The sequence below is a fragment of the Dendrobates tinctorius genome, unplaced genomic scaffold, assembly GCF_039654945.1.
Source record: "Dendrobates tinctorius isolate UK_male_01 unplaced genomic scaffold, ASM3965494v1 ptg000151l, whole genome shotgun sequence".
NCBI classification, from domain to species: domain Eukaryota; kingdom Metazoa; phylum Chordata; class Amphibia; order Anura; family Dendrobatidae; genus Dendrobates; species Dendrobates tinctorius.
The window spans coordinates 6,798,302-6,817,653 of record NW_027361818.1 but is presented as its reverse complement, the minus strand read 5'-3'; the positions used below and the strand labels follow the sequence as shown (position 1 = coordinate 6,817,653).

Genomic DNA, 19,352 nt, shown 5'->3' with positions numbered 1-19,352 from the left:
GGGATCTTTCCTCCTTCCCTCCCTCGTGTTTCACTGTCTTGTCAATTACATTTGTCTCTATTATGTTTGTTAACTGTTTTGCATTGAATGATTACATGCATTGTATCTTGATGTGTTATCATTCTGTAAATTTCTATTCGAAAATCAATAAATATCCAGTTATATAAAAAAAAATACTTGTTATGGAAAAGGTTGAGGTGTACCCCACAGGTGAACATGTTTGCCAGCCAACACACTTAGTGTATGGGCATTACAAGTATAGGAGACTCGCTCCTTTTTAATGGGACATTTTTTGTTAAGATGCCCTCCTCCATGTTTCTTCCAAGGGGAGATTGTGGTTATTGGGGTGCATATGACTTGGTAGCAGGGCAGGCCTTGCAGTAAATGCAACATTTTTTAGGGAAGCCCTCCTTGACATCTCGTGAAAGGGGTATTGGGGTGTGTCATAATTCTTGGCAGCCTATCCACTCACTGCATAGGCTATAACAGTTTAGGAGACCTACTGTTTAATAATGGCCCTTTAAGCAGATTAATGCTGCCTGATGCCCCTGTAAAAATAGGCTCTGTGACTTTAACAGTCCCTCCTTCAGAAATGATACAAGATGTGTCTGCTTATGTGTCACACACCACTTGGCCAGTTAGGGTTGTTAAAGGTTACAATGAGATTTCACAGTAAATGCATTAGTATTGGTTGGAAAGCAATGTTAAAGTTGAAAAATGCTTCAAAAACGTTGCGTCTGAACATAGCCCAAGTGGGGGAGGAGCATTTTGGTCTGGGGCTATTTATTTTGCCTTATATACAAGTCATTAACCTGGAAAGGATGTACCTTAACATATTTCCCAGCAAAATCTGTTTTGGTTTCGTTTTGGTATGTTTTTTGGTGACCCGTTAAAAATGGCATGAAACTCTGACAACATTGGTTAAAGCTGTGAAATAGAAGTCAGGAATTCTTCCAGGGGTGATCACCATGATGTCCCTGTGTCATTTGAGCAGTGTTTCCAAAATTTTCTGATGCTTTTAGACTTTAAAAGGACCCCCGGGGGGATCGCGGTAAAAATGCTCGGGTCTCCCATAGACTTACATTGGGCTCATTTTTCTGTCCGAGTACGCGAGTATTCCAATTTACTCGACCCGAACAACGAGCACCCGAGCATTTTATTGCTCGCCCATCGCTAGGCCCCACAAAACCAAGTTTGAAATGCGCATATCAGGAGACGGGAGAGAATACACAACACTGAATGGATGCAGTACAAAGTCATAGTTCTGGCTCTTGAGCTGTGCACTTTTAAGAGGTCTGTTGAGAAATCTATGGAGGACCCAGAACCCACAACTCTGCTCAAAATTAATGGGCCTAAAACATATATCTCCCAAAAGTTAAGTTTATCTTTAAATGTTTAACCCCTTAACAACATAATTCTGGTACTAAATTCATGCACTGATGGTGGTTCTGGAGAAGTAGTCATGCACTGATGGTGGTTCTGATTATGTAGTCATGCACTGATGGTGATTCTTGTGATGTAGTCATGCACTGATAGTGGTTCTGGTGATGTAGTCATGCACTGATGTACTCGTACTGATATAGTCATGCACTGAAATAAATAAAATTTTCCTGATCAACCCATTCAGTGATTCCATCATAGAAGGAAATTAGATTAGTCTGGCATGACTTCTTTGCTACAAACCAATCCTGGCTCTGGTTAATTACTGTATTCTTCTTCAGGTACTTACATACATGCTGTTTAATAGTTTGTTCAAAGATCTTTCCCGATATAGAAGTAAGGCTCACTGGCTGAAACTTCCTGGCTCCATCTTCTTTCCTTTTTTGAAGACAGAAGCAATGTTTGCCCTTCTTGAATCTTCTGGGACTTCACCTGATTGAGATGGGCGGACTCCATCTGAGTGATCATACTATCATATACTTATGGGCTATTACTATGCAGTAACTGATGGTCACAGATAAGTACAAAATTTGGCTTTTGATGTGGGGGTTCACATTTATGCATAGATGGGCATCTGTATATCTGCCTAAGGTATCGATAGTGGTGTTTAGCCACTGACTGTTTGTATGCATTCATCAGTATGTGAACCTGTTACCATATGTGATCCTTTTTTGTTGTCTACGGATTTGTTCTGAGGGTACACTGCTGTTGTCTAGAGTCCAGGATCGAAGGCTTTAATTCATCTTTATATGTGGATGTCAGCAGATATGTTGGTATAATTACCCTTGCACGCAAAAATGGCATCACTGTAGCAACATGATGGGTCAGTAGACATATTTGCTGTGACTAATCATATATTGCATATCTATTTTAGTGGATTTTTCTTTTTGGGAAGGGACTTTTTAGGTTGTATCATACAATTAATCTAATATGTATTTAATATAAGTGGTGTGAAGCAACTTAGGCTGCATGACCCTTTACTCTTTCTGAACACCTATATCTGATTGTATAAAATATTCTATTGCATCCATGAAGATCTCATAACAAGTGGATACAGGCCGCCTGGCTCTCTTTTTCTGATCTTACGTCTTATAGGGAGATATAGGAGAATAGGGACAGCCGACGCACGAGCGGGGGAGCCATTCTCCTATTTCTTAGGGTGCCAACCTCCGCACCTAGGAAGGTGTTCAGTTAGGCCAAGCTATCTATAGGGCCAGATCACTCTTTTCCACACTCCGGCTGAGTGTAATTGTAATTAGTGTGCAGCACTACATATCAATCTTGTACTTAATAAAAGTTGCATTTTAATAGGGTTTTTTTCAGTAAGTCGACTTCACCTTTTCTCCAGGAATTTTCAAAGATTCGGCTAGTGGTTCTGCAATTTACTCTGCTAACTCTTTCAGCAGAAAGATCCAGATCACTATCCACATCAATGTCCACATCTTTTCTTACTCTAATTTAATCTCTAATTAATAGCTGCCTACTAGTGATGAGCGAGTATTCTCGTTGCTCGGGTTTTTCCGAGCATGCTCGGGTGTCCTCCGAGTATTTTGGCGTGCTCGGAGATTTAGTTTTCATCTTATCTGCATGATTTGCGACTGCTAGACAGCTTGAATACTTGTGTGGAATGCCTGTTTGTATTCAGCCTGTCTACAAGGTGCAAATCATGTAGATAAGATGAAGAAAACTTAATCTCCGAGCACGCTAAAATATTGGAGGACACCAGAGCATGCTCTGTAAAACCCAAGCAACGAGTATATGGGTCGCCCTCCCAGGGCTGTGGGGTACTCGGTACCGGGTCGGGGTCTGCGGGATGTGTCACAGCAGCAGTGACCCGGTCCGTGGCCCTGGGTGCCCAATTAATAGGGGAAGATTGAATGGTGGAATGTAGTTAATGGAATAGTTCGTGACGCCACCTGTGGTGTTCGGCAAGTGAGATGTTAAACTGATGATATGGTGCAGCAAAGATGTAAAAGCTCCCCACAGGTGAAGCTATAGTCCCAGGGCAGTGTAGATGTGGTTGGCACGGGGATGTAGCAGTGCCGGAAGGGTAGGAAGCAGACAAGACACAGCGGGGTGCAATTTCTGTACCTTTCCTTGATAAATGCAGTCCAGGGTCCTGATTACAGATGGTACCGGAGCAGGCTAGCCTGGAAGCATTTCAGGATTCTCTCTCTGCAGATGGGCTGTGCAGTCTCCTTCCTAGCACCTATTTGAATGAAGTACTCCTAGTGCTGAATTACACTGAAGTTCCTCCTAATTCTCTTCTACTAGCACTCCTCGTATGGCAGACAGCTGTAGCCGCTATTCCACTCTTGGCTCACTCTGTGCTTTTGTGCCTCCGAGTCTTAGATGGGGGTAGGGCATTTGCAGCCTCCTACTCCTCTGGTGTCTGTTGCAGGACCATTAGTGTCCGTACAACCGTGGAAACCAGGCTCCAGTTCATGCGCTCTCGCTGTGAGGGAGCACTCTTTCCTCAGCTCAACCCCCAGTTTCTCTCCACACGTCTGCACACGTGGACCTCCTCACACTAACTGACCACTCCTTCCTCTTAGCCCTCAGAGAGCACTCCTCCCTTCAAATCCGGTTCAGAGTCCCCTCTGCTGGCCTGGAGTGTAACTGTGCTGCATGTATAGGTTAACTGCGAGAGAGACCCTTCACTGCTTCCAAGCCTGGCATTACCCTCCCTGGAGGAAGGCAAAGCCACTGTGGCGGCCATACTCATGGGGGCGCCACATATACTCGCTCATCACTACTGTCTACAAATATCTGAAGGGATCTCACAATGTAGAGGGATCATCCTCATTCTCATTTGCACATGGAAACAGGAGAAGCAATGGAATGAAACTGAAAGGGAGAAGATACAGATTAGATAAGCAAACTAAAGGGCAAGACATAGGATATGAATGATTGCCATGGGCATGTTGTGTGCTATTGTATTATCAGTCAGGCCTTTATTTCTCGCCAAGCACTGGAGGACAGAGGGATGTGCGGAAAGAGGAGTTGGGGTTGAAACAAAAGTTGAAATTTTTTTTTAGTATTAAATCTCTAGACTGGTTGAGCTGACGTTAGTCCAGTGTGTAGGGTGGCCTTAACTAGTATCTGAAGATTATAACCACTTTTAGTATGACTTACAAGTAGAGGCGTGTGCAGTTAAAGTGTCTAGGGCAATATATTTGCAAATACGGCTTTGTTCTTACAATATAGAATACATTAAATAATGACACTTTCAAACATATATTTATAGTTGAATGGCTTAATTTTACATAATGTTTTTCCTATTAGAATCTATTATTATTATTATTATAATCTAGTAGGGTTTTCTGGTAGAATTGAAGTGATCATATATGGTCAAAGTCAAGGATAGAACTAGGATGTCCTACCTTGACCAAACTCTTTTCTCATTACATTTTGCCTTACATTCAAGTGAGGTCGAAATAATATAATGAAACATTTGGGTAAGAATATACAAACAACAGCCCAACTGGAGGAAAGGATGGCAAAGATCTCTGTGGCCACTGTGTACTTCCCACGGGAGCTGAGAGTTGCTGGGATGAAGGAAATCCAGACACAAATGAAGGCCAACATACTAAATGTAATGTACTTGGCCTCATTGAAACTGTCAGGAAGTCTCCTAGCCAAGAAGGCCACGATGAAGCTGACAGTGGCCAGAAGACCCAAATACCCCAACATAACCCAAAACGCAAAAGGGGAACCCTCATTACAGTTAAGAATGAGAACCATAGAAAGAGTCTGGGTGTCATACTCAGGAAAGGGAGGAGCGTAGGAAAGCCAAGTCACACAGACAGATATCTGGATGAGAACACAAATCACAATAACAGAGTAGGATACTTTCCCCCCAGTCCATCGTCGTAATCTAGTTCCAGGCTTGGTGGCCTTGAAAGCAATAACCACTGTTATTGTTTTGGCCAAGACGCAAGAGATGCACAGAGTAAATGCCAAGCCAAATGCCACCTGACGGAAGAGGCACTTCTCAGGATCTGGATATCCAATGAAAGCAAATGAACTAAGAAAGCAGAAAAATAAGGCAATGAGGAGAAGACAGCTAAGGGACCAGTTATTGGCTCGGACGATTGGTGTTGTGTTGTAACGAATAAAGATGCCTAGAACTCCAATGGGGAAGACAGATGAAACAATAGACAGCGCTGCCAAGCTGATACCCATGGCTTCATCATAGGAGAGAAATTCAATGGTTCTTCGTAAGCACATGTCCTGCTGGGTATTGGGCCAAGTATCCCAAGAGCATTTTTGGCACTCCACAGCATCTAGAGAAGAATATTTTTTTGTAAACTATAAACTAAAAAATACATCATACTTTTACACTGTTATTTTGGTACCTGTCTCATTTGCAATCTCTCCTATTGGGCATTGGACACAGTCGAAGCAACACGTTGGCTTTCCTGGAATTGTTGCCTTTCTAGATCCCAAAGGACAACTCGGACTGCATTTTGATTGAGGAGTCTAAACACAGAAATTTATCATATGGACAATTACATATTGAAAGCGAGAAAGCAAAGTATTAGAGAATACCAAGGCAGAGCTTGACATTTCACCTCTAAGTTTTCTACCAAATCTTGAACAATATTGACCTTTACCTAAAAGGGTGGGAGGGCAATGGGTAAAGAGAATAGGCAGGTGCCTAGGGCTCTGTTTTAATTGGGAGGACTAAATGTACGGATTAAAGAAACTCTATTCTATTCTTCCATCCTTGTCAATGCAAATGCACTCTCATTTGGTTTAGTTTGCGTGTGTTCTGAATAAGGGAGCAAATCACTAGTAACTGCTTATCTTCCCTAAGAACAAAATGATATAGCATGCTAAAAACCAACAGTCCCATGGCATCTGCCTTTGGTCAAGGTAGAGTTGCCCTCAAACACATAGATCCAGTGGACTCTATAACAATATAGTGACAATTTCTACATGCGGTCCTCCATTGAGAACTGCACATGTTGTGGGGATACTGGGTGGAGGGAAAGGTGGCATATGTAGAGAAGGAGATGGGAGACAATAGTGAAGGAATTGGGAGACAATGGGCTGTTGATGTCCATCAATGAGCTATCTAGCTCCCAAATTAAATATGGAGGGAAGGTAAAGAGGAATATTTAGATTTCCCCGAAAGGGGAGCAGCTTGTCTCACCCATGCCATGATTCTACATTTAAGTCTATTTGTCCTCCCATGGTGTATATATAGGAGGAAAGTAAAAATATTGGTAATTTTTTTTTGTAAGGTCCACATTTTTTAGACATGCTCTGTCGGTCCTTAGGTCTAGGGAGATTTACAAGTTAAGAGGCGTGGAGCTCCTGAGCGCCAAAAAGAAAGCAGGCTCCTTTTCCCAATCATGTATAATTTATAGCACTGGTCCCTTCCTCTTCTTGAAGTAGAAATCTTCTAGACATCAAGGACTGGGATCTAAGGGGTAGGGTTTCTCCTTGTGGAGAGTGACAACCCACGCCTGGCATGTCAGAGTGAGAAGACTTGTACACCATGCATGTGTAAGGGGTTACAAGGACTGTTGTGTTTCCCAAACATGTCCCGGTAAAGTATTATTGTTGTACATAATAGTGTATATTTTCTCATGACCTGTATTGTATATATTCTTGTCTGTATGTTTAAGGTTGCCTTGTAAAGCTGCTATGTATATAGTGTTCTTAATTGTGTTCTGATATTTGAATGTTTTGTAAAAGAATATTGTATTTCCATAGTTGTCTAGGGACAGTGTAGTTACTTAGTTTGGCCAATTGAGGGGGAACATGACACCTTTGTTTAAATGAGTAGTGTATACAGGTAACTGTAGGAGGGGTTACTGTGGGTAAGGCAGGGACAGCTTCCTGGTTAGAATTCATTAGGGCCATGGCACCCATAGAGCTCGGGTGGGCTTAAGGCCCGGGGAGCACAGCAACCCCACAATGTTTGGAAGCAAAGTGCCCAGCCATCCAGAGTCTGCAGTGAAGGACAGAGGTACAGCTGAAGTGGCAGTGTGACCACAGTGTGGAGTTGAAGACAGAGTAAAGGTCCTAGGCAGAACAAGGGACACAGGTCGCTCATAGTGTGGCAGGTCATTGCCTGGGCCGATGCCCATAGATCCTGGACAAAACGGACAAGAGAACCCCCAATCGTAGAGACTCTGGACAGAGAGGACGCTGTGTTACCGCAGAAAGGGATAAGATCCAGTAATGTACTAATGGATGTAGAGCAGAAGGCAGAGGGAGGAAGCAATGTGAACTGTGTGGAAACTAATGCTGATGTTGTCACTGACCAGGATGTGCTGCGAAATGCAACAAGTAAAGTTCTACGTTGTAAGTTTGAATTGGACTCTGTCTCTTACTGTACAACAACGTTAGCTGTAGAACTTCAGCAAGCCTGATGGGACCCCGACGGTACAGAAGGTGTAGCAGAAAGTATGCTGACGAAGGGACAGCGTTTTCATGTGACGGGAGACAAGATCATGGTAAAACACATAGTCTCAGCCATGGCTACGGCCCTGGCCCTCCCTCCCACATGTTCCTCTATGAAATTAAATTTGAAAATTGCCTCACTCTGACATGCCAGTCCTGACTTGTCACTCTACACAAGGAGAAATCTAACCCCTTAGATCCTAGTCTTAAGCCTCTCACCCAGCCAAATCAGATCTCAAACATTAAACTTAAGAGGGACAGCACCCCGAAAACTATGTTTGTGAATTGAGATTCTGATTTGGATTTTATCCTAAGTCATTTTGCAAGGCTCGATAAAGGGTTGATGTTGACTTTTAGGATTGCTACTGTTATGGACCTAATAAAATAAACATAGAGACTAGGTGCGTTCACAGTCCGGGGTCCACCATGCAGAGGTGTTAACTGCTGCTAGACAATAACGGACAGTGTGTGGTAGAGGATGGCCGAACTCACGCGGGTGAAAGTCACCTGGTGTGAACTGAGGCGGACTCTGTTACTTCACAGAGGCTACCCTAACAGGCGTAAGAACCGTAACCTGTTCAGCCTCACAGACTACGGCTAAGAGAGCGCTAGTATGACGTCACAGGACACTGCCCCAAAACACGGGGTCAGCGCCCCTCTAGACCCACTCGCGCATGGAACCGCTACTGTGGCACCAGGGGTAGACCATTAAGAAATGCTGAACCATGTTAAAAGTCACAGGGTGCAGCAGACACTTGCTTACCGCACTGAGTGTGTACAGCACCGCACTGGTGGACGCCACTAACCAGCCTATGCTTAGAGCTGAAAAGCGCACTATCTGCACACGGTGCCGCTCTGACGGACGCTGCAGTAATGCGGTACCGAGGAGCCATGTGCTGAATGGCGCCCTCAGGTGCTAATGTATGAACGTAGCTGAGAGCACTGCGGCGCTAGGCAGTGCCAGTACTCGGTGCTGACTCAAAAACCCTAAACACTACCAACATGCATATCAAAGGGAGGGGAATTATAATGAGTCATTCACCAGTCTCAAACATCCATCATCGTACACAACACTTTAGCAACAAGACACTATATTAGCGCATGGCCGGATGGCCATGCAAACCTTTTATATTTGCAGCCTTTCGGGACCTTTCTGATGGTCCAATCAGAGCAGCAACAGGGCCTGCGCATGTGACCTCCGACCTCCAATGAGAGGTCGTCCAACGGGCATGCTCAGTAGGGGAAAAGAAGGACTTAGTCCCAGGAGCGTCTGCTTGCTGCTGACCCATGCATGATACAATAGCAGAGCCAGGAGGAGTAACCAGACGCCTAGCATTAGCCTGGGCAAGGCGCTGGGACCGACGTCTTTGCTGAACAGGCTCCTCTCCTGCTGGAGAGGAATGGGAAACCGCAGAAGGCAGGGTTCGGGCTTCCTCCTGTGCAGCAGCAGGAACCCGATGCCTAACAGCTACATCCAATAGGTGGCGCTAGAGTTAAAGTCCTGTTCCTTTTTGAAAAGGCAATTTGCACATTTATTTTCCAGAAGAGCATGCATGGCCTTTAACTCTTCTCACTCTGACATGCCAAGCCTGTCTTGTCACTCTTCACAAGTAGAATCCTTCCCCTTTAGATCCCAGTATTAAGCCTCTCACATAGCCAAATCAGATCCCATGCTTTGTAGTGATGAGGGCAACACCCAAAACACCGTGTCTGCCAATTGAGACTCTGGTTTGGCTTTTTTCCTAAGTCATATGGCAAAGCTCGTTAAAGGGTCAATATTGACCTTTTAGAATTGCTACTTCCAATAGGTGGCATTAGAGTTCAAGTGCTCTTCCTCTCTGAAGAGGAAATTTGCAGACTTCAAGGTCTAAGTGTGACCACATTCTCTGTAGTCTCTACAGTTACCTCCATTACTTAACATAATTAAGGCTCAGTGGTCCATTATTTTATTAGCTAAGGGTAATAATAATAATAATAATCTTTATTTATATAGCGCCAACATATTCCGCAGCGCTTTACAGTTGAATAGTTTGAAACACAACAGTCATAAGTAACAACGTTAACAATACAATAATTAAAGCGAAATAAGACGACCCTTCTCGTGGAGCTTACAATCTACAATGAGGTGGGGGAGATACAAAGCACAGGTTTGTATTTACAATGATGTATTTACAATGACGGTCCAGCCATCTTCAGGGGGTGGGGGTTAGATGGAGATAGTGAATGGGCTACACACAACAAACATGACTTTGATTACTGAATGTGATAGGCCGCTCTGAACAAATGTGTTTTGAGCGAGCGCCTAAAACTATGCAAATTGTGGATGGTCCTAATATCTTGGGGTAGAGCATTCCAGAGGATTGGCGCAGCACGGGAGAAGTCTTGGAGTCGGGAGTGGGAGGTACGGATTAGGGCAGAGGTTAGTCAAAAGTCATTTGCAGAGCGCAGCGGTCGGTTAGGCCGATAGACAGAAATGAGGGAGGAGATTAAGGGGGTGCCGCACTGTGGAGAGCTTTGTGGGTGAGAACAAGTACTTTGAATTGTACCCTGTAATGAATTGGCAGCCAGTGTAACGACTGGCGAAGAGCGGACGCGTCTGAGTAACGATTAGCCAGATGGACAACCCTGGCTGCTGCATTAAGGATAGACTGGAGAGGGGAGAGTCGAGTGAGAGGGAGGCCAATTAATAGAGCATTACAGTAGTCCAGGCGGGAGTGGATCAGGGCGACAGTGAGAGTTTTTGTTGTTTCCATGGTGAGAAAAGGGTACAAAATTAACCATCTGTGATAGTTTGGTAAAATGACCACTGTATGAAGACTTGGCCAAACAATAGCTCTTGTCTCAGTTTCACCGAAAGGAAAGCACTACAAGGCTCCACCTGCAAAATATCCCATACCCTGACCCCAATCTACTTGCATTAAACCTGTGCAGAACATAATGCCCTACCTCATTACTCCATATAATGGCTGTAGTGTTCATTTTCATTTGATTCCCTTCCATGGAACTGGAATCATAACTTCCCACTGTCTTCTGCACCATGGAACCAGTGGAGCTTAGTTGCCAGTTTACAATGTCGTAGAGGGCTGGAGGATCCCTTTTATCGTCAAAAAATATGTGAGTATTGTCTTTAGTCTCAAAATCTACAGTTTTAATATAATGAAGGATCTGAAGAAATATAAAAGATTAATTAATTTATTTTATAATCAATGACGTCGCAAATGTAGCATTTTTAAGCGTGAGATCATCTTCTGTTTACTCAAGTACCACAAAGAAGGGCTTACTCACCTATTGACTACTGAAATCTTTCTCCAGAAGGAGAGGAATCGCCAACCTATTCTCTAACCCACTGAGTCAGAAGTCTCTGCTGGAGTTTCTGAACCTTACAGCTCCAATGCAAAATGTTTAAAATCTAGTGTTGAGCATTCCGATACTGCAAATATCGGGTATCGGCCGATATTCGCTGTATCAGAATTCCGATACCGAGTACCGATATTTTTTTAATATCGGATACCGGAATCGGAAGTTCCCATAATGCAATGAGCCACTGTTGTGGCTGTGATTGGCTGCTGAAATAATGTCATCATGATGCGCTGTCTGTGCGCATCATGATGCGCGGTCTGTGCCGACTGCCGAGGGTCTGTACGGGCCTGCCGGGGGCCTGTGCCGGCTGCCGGGGGTCTGTAGGGCCTGCCGGGGGCCTGTGCCGGCTGCCGAGGGTCTGTACGGGCCTGCCGGGGACCTGTAGCGGCTGTCAGGGGTTTGTGCGGGCCTACCGGGGGCTTGTGCCAGCTGCTGGGGGTCTGTACGGGCCTGCCGGGGGCCTGTGCCAGCTGCCGGGGGTCTGTACGGGCCTGCCTGGGGCCTGTGCCAGCTGTCGGGGGTCTGTACGTGCCTGCCGGGGGCCTGTGCCGGCTGCCGGGGTCTGTGCGGGCCTGCCGGGGGTCTTGTGTGTGTGCAGGCATCGTCTGTAGTATGTATGTATGTTGTATGAATGTAGTATATATGAAGTATGTATGTAGTATGTATGTTGTATGAATGTTGTATATATGTAGTATGTATGTAGTATTTTTTTTTTTTTTTTACATTCAACACATGGGCACTACTACTGTCCTATCATTGGCTAATGTGTCAATCACTGTCATTGTAGCAGGCATAGCCCTATGGGACTTGTAGTCCCATCGGATGATGCCTGCACACAGACATTAAGACCCCCGGCAGGCCGGTACAGACCCCCGGCAGCCGGCACAGACCCCCGGCAGGCCCGTACAGACCCCCAGCAGTCCGCACAGACCCCCGGCAGCCAGCACAGACCCCCGGCAGGCCCGCACAGACCCCCGGCAGCCGGCACAGACCCCCGGCAGGCCCGCACAGACCCCCAGCAGACAGCACAGACCCCCGGCAGGCCCGTACAGACCCCCGGCAGTCCGCACAGACCCCCGGCAGGCCCGCACAGACCCCCGGCAGTCTGCACAGACCCCCGGCAGGCCCGTACAGACCCCCGGCAAGCCCGCACAGACCCCGCCCGCACACACAGACACGCACAGTGTCCGCCTACGCACCGCCCACACTCTTCCCCCCTCCCAAACAGGATGTGCAAGTACAGAAAAGGGATTTTTTAATTCCGATATTTCTGTCCCATTGACTTGAATGGGACTTCCGGTATCGGAATCGGCGATACCTGATATTTTTTGGGTATCGGCCTATCCAATCCGATCCGATATTTCGCAATATCGGACGGTATCGCTCAACACTATTAAAAACCCATAAACACAGTTTACTAATGTTGGTATATCTGATTTAGGACTGCTGATTCTTTTGGTCACCAGAGATATCTCATAGAGAACACAGGAGCACTCGGCATAGAGACCACTCCTGTGTATGAGAGACATGGGAAATATAACTGCTGTATAACCAATGAGCCAAACAATTGTTCATCAGACAGCTATCTAAGGTGTATTGGGCCCCTACCTACCATAAATACTGGCGTCTTCTTCATGTATGCAAAGCCCTATAGTTCTGCTCAGCCATGTGGCCTGGGTGTAACATACCTCTTTACCTTCTGTAATTACAGTATACCCTAGCAAAAACTCATCTATGCTTATGTGTTGGAGCCCAGAAGACATTAGTAGTCACAAATATAAATGTGCAACTTCTTTACCTGCCAAGGACGTAAGGATGAGATTTTGGCACAAGTACTATGAAGGAAAGGTCCCTTTCCTGGCTCACACTGCAGCAAGTTATGTATGGCCCATGCAAAGGCATAAACTGCTGTGTAGACGTTAAATGTTATTCTAAGGTCCACGTTAGTCATGACAAGCTCTAATTTTTCATCTCTGATACATTCATTGATGGTTTCGTTGAGCATTCCATCAGCTCTAGTGTTTCGGTTAGTCCACTTGCAAGAAAATGTCTCCTCCCAAAGCTCAAGTAAAAAGTGATCACGAGGAGACTTTAATGGGTGTAAGCTATTTAGATGTTCTACAAACCCAGGCATCTGTCCCCCATGAATAGCAAAACCTATAGTACCCATCAAGACTGATTGGAACTTTTCTTTATTAAGAAAGGAAGAAGTTGACCATGATCCAGATTTTCCCGGTTACATTTTGTTTGGCCAACTCTTCCACCACAGGCATGAAATCAGAATCTGAAGACAAGACTAGCACCACCTTGGCTGATGACTCTTTGATAACATTAACGATATGTGGAGCACCTCTGTTGGGTTGTCCAGTCATGATATTCTCAATGAAGGCCACACAAGCTCCAGCTTGGACTATTTTTTGCTTTACTATCTGAATGCCTGGTTGACCATAATCATTATCAACAGCCAATAACCCGACCCATGTCCATCCAAAGTACAAGATTAACTCAGCTAGACCTCGATATTGAAATGTGTCACTTGGAACTGTACGGAAAAACGAAGGGAACAAGTTCTTATTGCTGAGGAGAGGACTGGTGGAGATATAACTTATCTGTAAATAAATGAGAGAAAAAGAACTTTGTTAACAAATACAGTGTAGGCTTCTCCTTTTTGAGGATCATCAGGATTTTTTTGTACTGTTTTGGCCCTTGTCGTATAAGTCAACCAATTCAAGCAGGGTCAGATAAAAACACATTTGTGTAAATATTGTAGTTGCATAGACACAACATGTGGTGAGCAAGGGGGGATATGTGGACAAGGACTTATTTAAAGAAAGAAGAACAACTTTGTGGCATAAACTGCTCCTCAAACAGTTTTGGCAATGTTCACCTTACCTGCGGATATCTGTGTAGACCCAACATTTGAGCCATGAAGATTGAGCGTGTAGACGCAGCATCACCAACAATCCCAGCCAGTGTTCCTTCTTCACCACAACGATAATTTGGGACACTTGGTTCCCTTCCAGATAACATCCACAAGGTGCCTTCTGCTGCTCTTCTCAAGACAATACAAGTGTCATATATCTGGAATCCCAGAGTGATATTGGGAAGAAGATCTGGATTTTTATTGATCTCCTCCAAGGCGAATATAAAAGCCTGCATGATCTGGTAGGATTTAACGTCAAATCTAAAGGAGTAAAAATGTAGATGGTTAAAGGTTTTTTGAATATACAGTATCTATGTATGCATGTAGTAGAACTTGTTCTACTTATCTCTAAAATGTATTGTAACTAGGTCCTTTCCTTTTCAAGGTTACCTCATTATTGAGGCATGTTGGTACTTTATATACATCTCCAGGTTTTTAGATCTACTTACAACAGTCATAAATTGGATATTTGGTGCTGATGAGTCCTCGCCACTTGTACTTGACTTGATATCTTCTTTTGCCCAATCAAAACAAATAAAACCCTTATAGATTTTGGAAAGACTTACTGTTGGCATTTCAGATCTTCTGGTTTGCTTGTAAAATGATTTTCTGAATAAACTCTTTTCATATGAATGGAGAATGTGCCTCCTATGATCAGGTCCCCAAACTGACCTAGATACCAGCTGATATTGCCTCCAGGTATATGGCAGCCGGCAGTGGACGTCACGCCTTCACTCACTTGCACAGCGCAGGTATACAAAAGCCAAACCTCACGAAACAACAGGGATGTGATCTTATATAGCCATTGCATATGGCGCAAGGTTACATTCAGATCTGACAGATCAAAAGTCAGATAATATGTCATGATTGGGTTTCACATATAAATATGGGACTTGAAAGTTAGTAAGGTGAGGAAGACCACCCAAAGAGCCACAACTAATTCTGTCTTCTATTAAAATAGCTGAAAATTTTCCAATAAAGCAAGGTTCTCCTCACATATTATACAAATCAGTTATGTCACTAGGAAAAGGGAAATATAGGACTTCGCTTAGTCTTAGTCTCACATAGACAGTAAGAGACCTGCCTTAGGGAACTGGGCACATTGAAGTAAAGTGGTTATACGTAGATCCCACTCCCCTCCCTTTCCTTTCTTTTCTCCTTTAGTTTCTATTCCCCTTATTTTTTCTTACCTTCTCTTTACCTCTTTTTGTTATTCTCCCATACGTTTCTCTTTCCTCCCTTTCCTGTCCCCCCTCACATTCTCCTCCTTTCCCTTCCTTTTCTATCCCCCTTCATATCTCCTCCCTTCCTTTCGCCCTTTTTACTCTTTTGGAAAACTTAGATCCACCTAAACAATGAGATTCTCTGTGTCCGTTTACTCACGAAATGTCCTTTTAGTGCTAAAAATATCAACAAATCTTGTCTTTTTTTCTACTAGCAGAGAACCATGTATTCCACCAGTACAAAATTCCCCTAAAATAAAAAGATATTTCAGTCTATAACATATCTAGAACATAGTCGATCCCAGGCACCTTAGTGTCTTAGAGCTTAGTCTCGGTCATATTAGTAAAAGTATTCCACGCACACCACACACACACGACGTCCGTCTAACAGCGAACGTTGGAATAGGAGTTTATATACCTATAGCATTGCTTCATCCTGGGTGATTAGAGGGCAATTATTGTAACCAGCTGGAAATAGAAAGGATGATGTCAACACAGCTAAATATCCCAAGTGACTTGTCATCATCTTATAGTAATAAAGTCTACAACCGTCTCGTAATGCAATTATCCAACTGAAATAAAACATATGTTAAAAGTGATGCTCTGCTTGGAGGCAAGTCACTGACATTTTGGCGGAGATGATCTTCGTTACATGACATCTTATAAAACTTAATTTTATCTTTTAATTTTTTAAACTAAATTACAATTCTATCAGAATTCTTTAACCGTTCAACCATACCGGGACCAGACTAGACCACATTGAGGCCTCCAGAGGAGAAGTGACTGGTGGTCCAACCTTCGGCCGCACAGTGTTGGTGAATATCTGCTTTACTTCCATCACACCTTCTACCAGATTTCATAAGAACTGTCGTTACTTGTGACCACTATGACTTCCACGATCAGAGCCTCAGGTGGGTCCACCAGAACATCTCATCTTTGGTGATTCAGTCTTCAGTGTCTTTTTGTCATTTTTTTTCCAATAGTTCTGATCACCGGCAATTTTTTTTTTTTACAATTTTTTTTAAAAAAAGAAACAATGGAGAAGTTGGACTTTTTTTCATCATTTTTACCACACTTGGATTTTTTTTCCCATTTTTCAGTAAACTATATGGAAAATTAAATTGTGCCATATAAAACTATAACTCGTCCAGTAGAAAGCAAAAACAAATGAACAAAACCTCTTATATGTCTTTGTAGATGTAGAACTAAATTTATGGCTCCTGGAATAAGGAACGAAAAAAACAAAAGTTCAAAAAACAAAATTGGACCCATGAGGTGAGCGGACAGAGTTGCAATATCAACGCCTATCCTGTAGACAGGTATGGTCAGGTTTATTGAAAGAAGCAGCCATTCTTGAACAACACCAGGACAGTGGCATACTGGTAATAGCGACAGACCAGGGAATGAACGGATCACAGATAAACAGACCATGTAATGAACAGACCACGGAATGAACAGATCACGGAATCAACAGACCATGGAATCAACAGACCATGGAATGGAATGACACATTAGATACAGGAAGTGCGTTTACAGGTTAATATTGTAAGGTAGCGCTGTCATTCGGGTAGGGGATACTCACATGGCATCCAATAAATCACATCCGGCACAGGTTTTCGATAAAACAATCATGGTCCAAGCGGTTTATTTAGGCATCATAAACCATGACCAGCAACATAAAGTTCATATTAAAAGCATAGCGTCCATGACAGAACTTCACTCTGTTATCCCTGTGGTCACACAGGTTATGCCATACGCAGGCTCTCTTAGCATCACAGTTATATCCCCTCTCTGGGTTTACCTCATGGCCGCTTCCCCATGCTGCAGACGTCCATTCACTTCAGGGAACTATCAGGCACGTGCAGCCATTAAACAAAGAGTTCACTTGCTGTCAGGAAGACAGCCCCATCTCTCTCAGACAGGACCTTCCAAAATGGACCAGTATTGAGACTGGTGGATGGGGACAACAAATAATGAATTGGGGTGGGACAGCAAATAATAAATTGAGGGTGTGGGGAGTAAATGATGCACTGAATGTGGGGCTAGAGAAGTTGATACTGAATTAGAAGGTGGGGTGGGAGAGAGAAGATATGACATCATGAATTGGGGCAGAAGGGGCATGTAAATAAAATGAATTAGGGGGAGAGTAAGGTACATAGTGGGGGACCGTTGAGGATGCAGTGACTGGTATTGAATTTAGAGGAGGAATACAGGGGTTAATTAATTCATATATTTATTAGGTGGGGAAAGTGGCTATTTATAGTTGGTGGGGGCACAGTGGTGGATTGCAATTTATATTTTGCTTTGTGTTATTTTATTCAGAGACAAGTCCTGGCTGGAATAAGTGAGGGCCATCTGCTCTGGATGAAGAAGAAAAGAAAGATGAAGTACTTCAACTAGAGATGTAACTGGTAAGTCAGTGTGCTACCTGTCCACTGACACTGTATACTATATACAGAGATCCTGTCTATAATGTCACTGGTGATTCCTGTATTACCTGTACACTGACACTATATACAGAGCTCCTGTGTATAATGTCACTGGTGATTACTGTATTACCTGTACACTTTACACTATATACAGAGCTCCTGTGTATAATGTCACTGGTGATCGCTGTATTACCTGTACACTGACACTATATACAGAGCTCCTGTGTATAATGTCACTGGTGATCTCTGTATTACCTGTACACTGACACTATATACAGAGCTCCTGTGTATAATATCACTGGTGATCACTGTATTACCTGTAGACTGACACTATATACAGAGCTCCTGTGTATAATGTCACTGGTGATCCCTGTATTACCTGTACACTGACACTATATACAGAGCTCCTGTGTATAATGTCACTGGTGATCACTGTATTACTGTACACTGACACTATATACAGAGCTCCTGTGTATAATGTCACTGGTGATCACTGTATTTCCTGTACACTGACATTATATTCAGAGCTCCTGTGTATAATGTTACTGGTGATCCCTGTATTACCTATACACTATATACAGAGCTCCTGTGTATAATGTCACTGGTGATCACTGTATTTCCTGTACACTGACATTATATTCAGAGCTCCTGTGTATAATGTCACCGGTGATCCCTGTATTACCTGTACGCTGACACTATATTCAGAGCTCATGTGCATAATGTCACTGGTGATCAATGTATTACCTGTACACTGACACTATATACAGAGCTCCTGTGTATAATGTGACTGGTGATCACTGTATTACCTGTAGACTGACACTATATTCAGAGCTCCTGTGTATAATGTCACTGGTGATCCCTGTATTACCTGTAGACTGACACTATATACAGAGCTCCTGTGTATAATGTCACTGGTGATCTCTGTATTACCTGTACACTGACACTATATACAATGCTCCTGTGTATAATGTCACTGGTGATCACTGTATTACCTGTACACTGACACTATATACAGAGCTCCTGTGTATAATGTCACTGGTGATCTCTGTATTACCTGTACACTGACACTATATACAGAGCTCATGTGTATAATGTCACTGGTGATCACTGTATTATCTGTACACTGACACTATATACAGAGCTCCTGTGTATAATGTGACTGGTGATCACTGTATTACCTGTAGACTGACACTATATACAGAGCTCCTGTGTATAATGTCACTGGTGATCACTGTATTTCCTGTACACTGACATTATATTCAGAGCTCCTGTGTATAATGTCACCGGTGATCCCTGTATTACCTGTACGCTGACACTATATTCAGAGCTCATGTGCATAATGTCACTGGTGATCAATGTATTACCTGTACACTGACACTATATATTCAGAGCTCCTGTGTATAATGTCACTGGTGATCCCTGTATTACCTGTAGACTGACACTATATACAGAGCTCTTGTGTATAATGTCACTGGTGATTACTGTATTACCTGTACACTGACACTATATTCAGAGTTCCTGTGTAACAATTATATGGGTACTACAGAATCTGATTGCGTG

General features: G+C 43.5%; 1 protein-coding gene across 1 annotated transcript; it reads right to left on the bottom strand.

The window, feature by feature from the left end:
* Positions 1–4,772: 4,772 nt before the first annotated feature.
* LOC141049905 (extracellular calcium-sensing receptor-like) lies at positions 4,773–15,005 on the bottom strand. The gene is given in 5 exon segments (XM_073546744.1): positions 4,773–5,726; positions 13,054–13,436; positions 13,438–13,826; positions 14,110–14,401; positions 14,707–15,005. Coding segments are annotated over 5 exon segments (2,280 nt in total). The 3' UTR covers positions 4,773–4,809.
* Between the last annotated feature and the right edge of the window lie 4,347 nt (positions 15,006–19,352).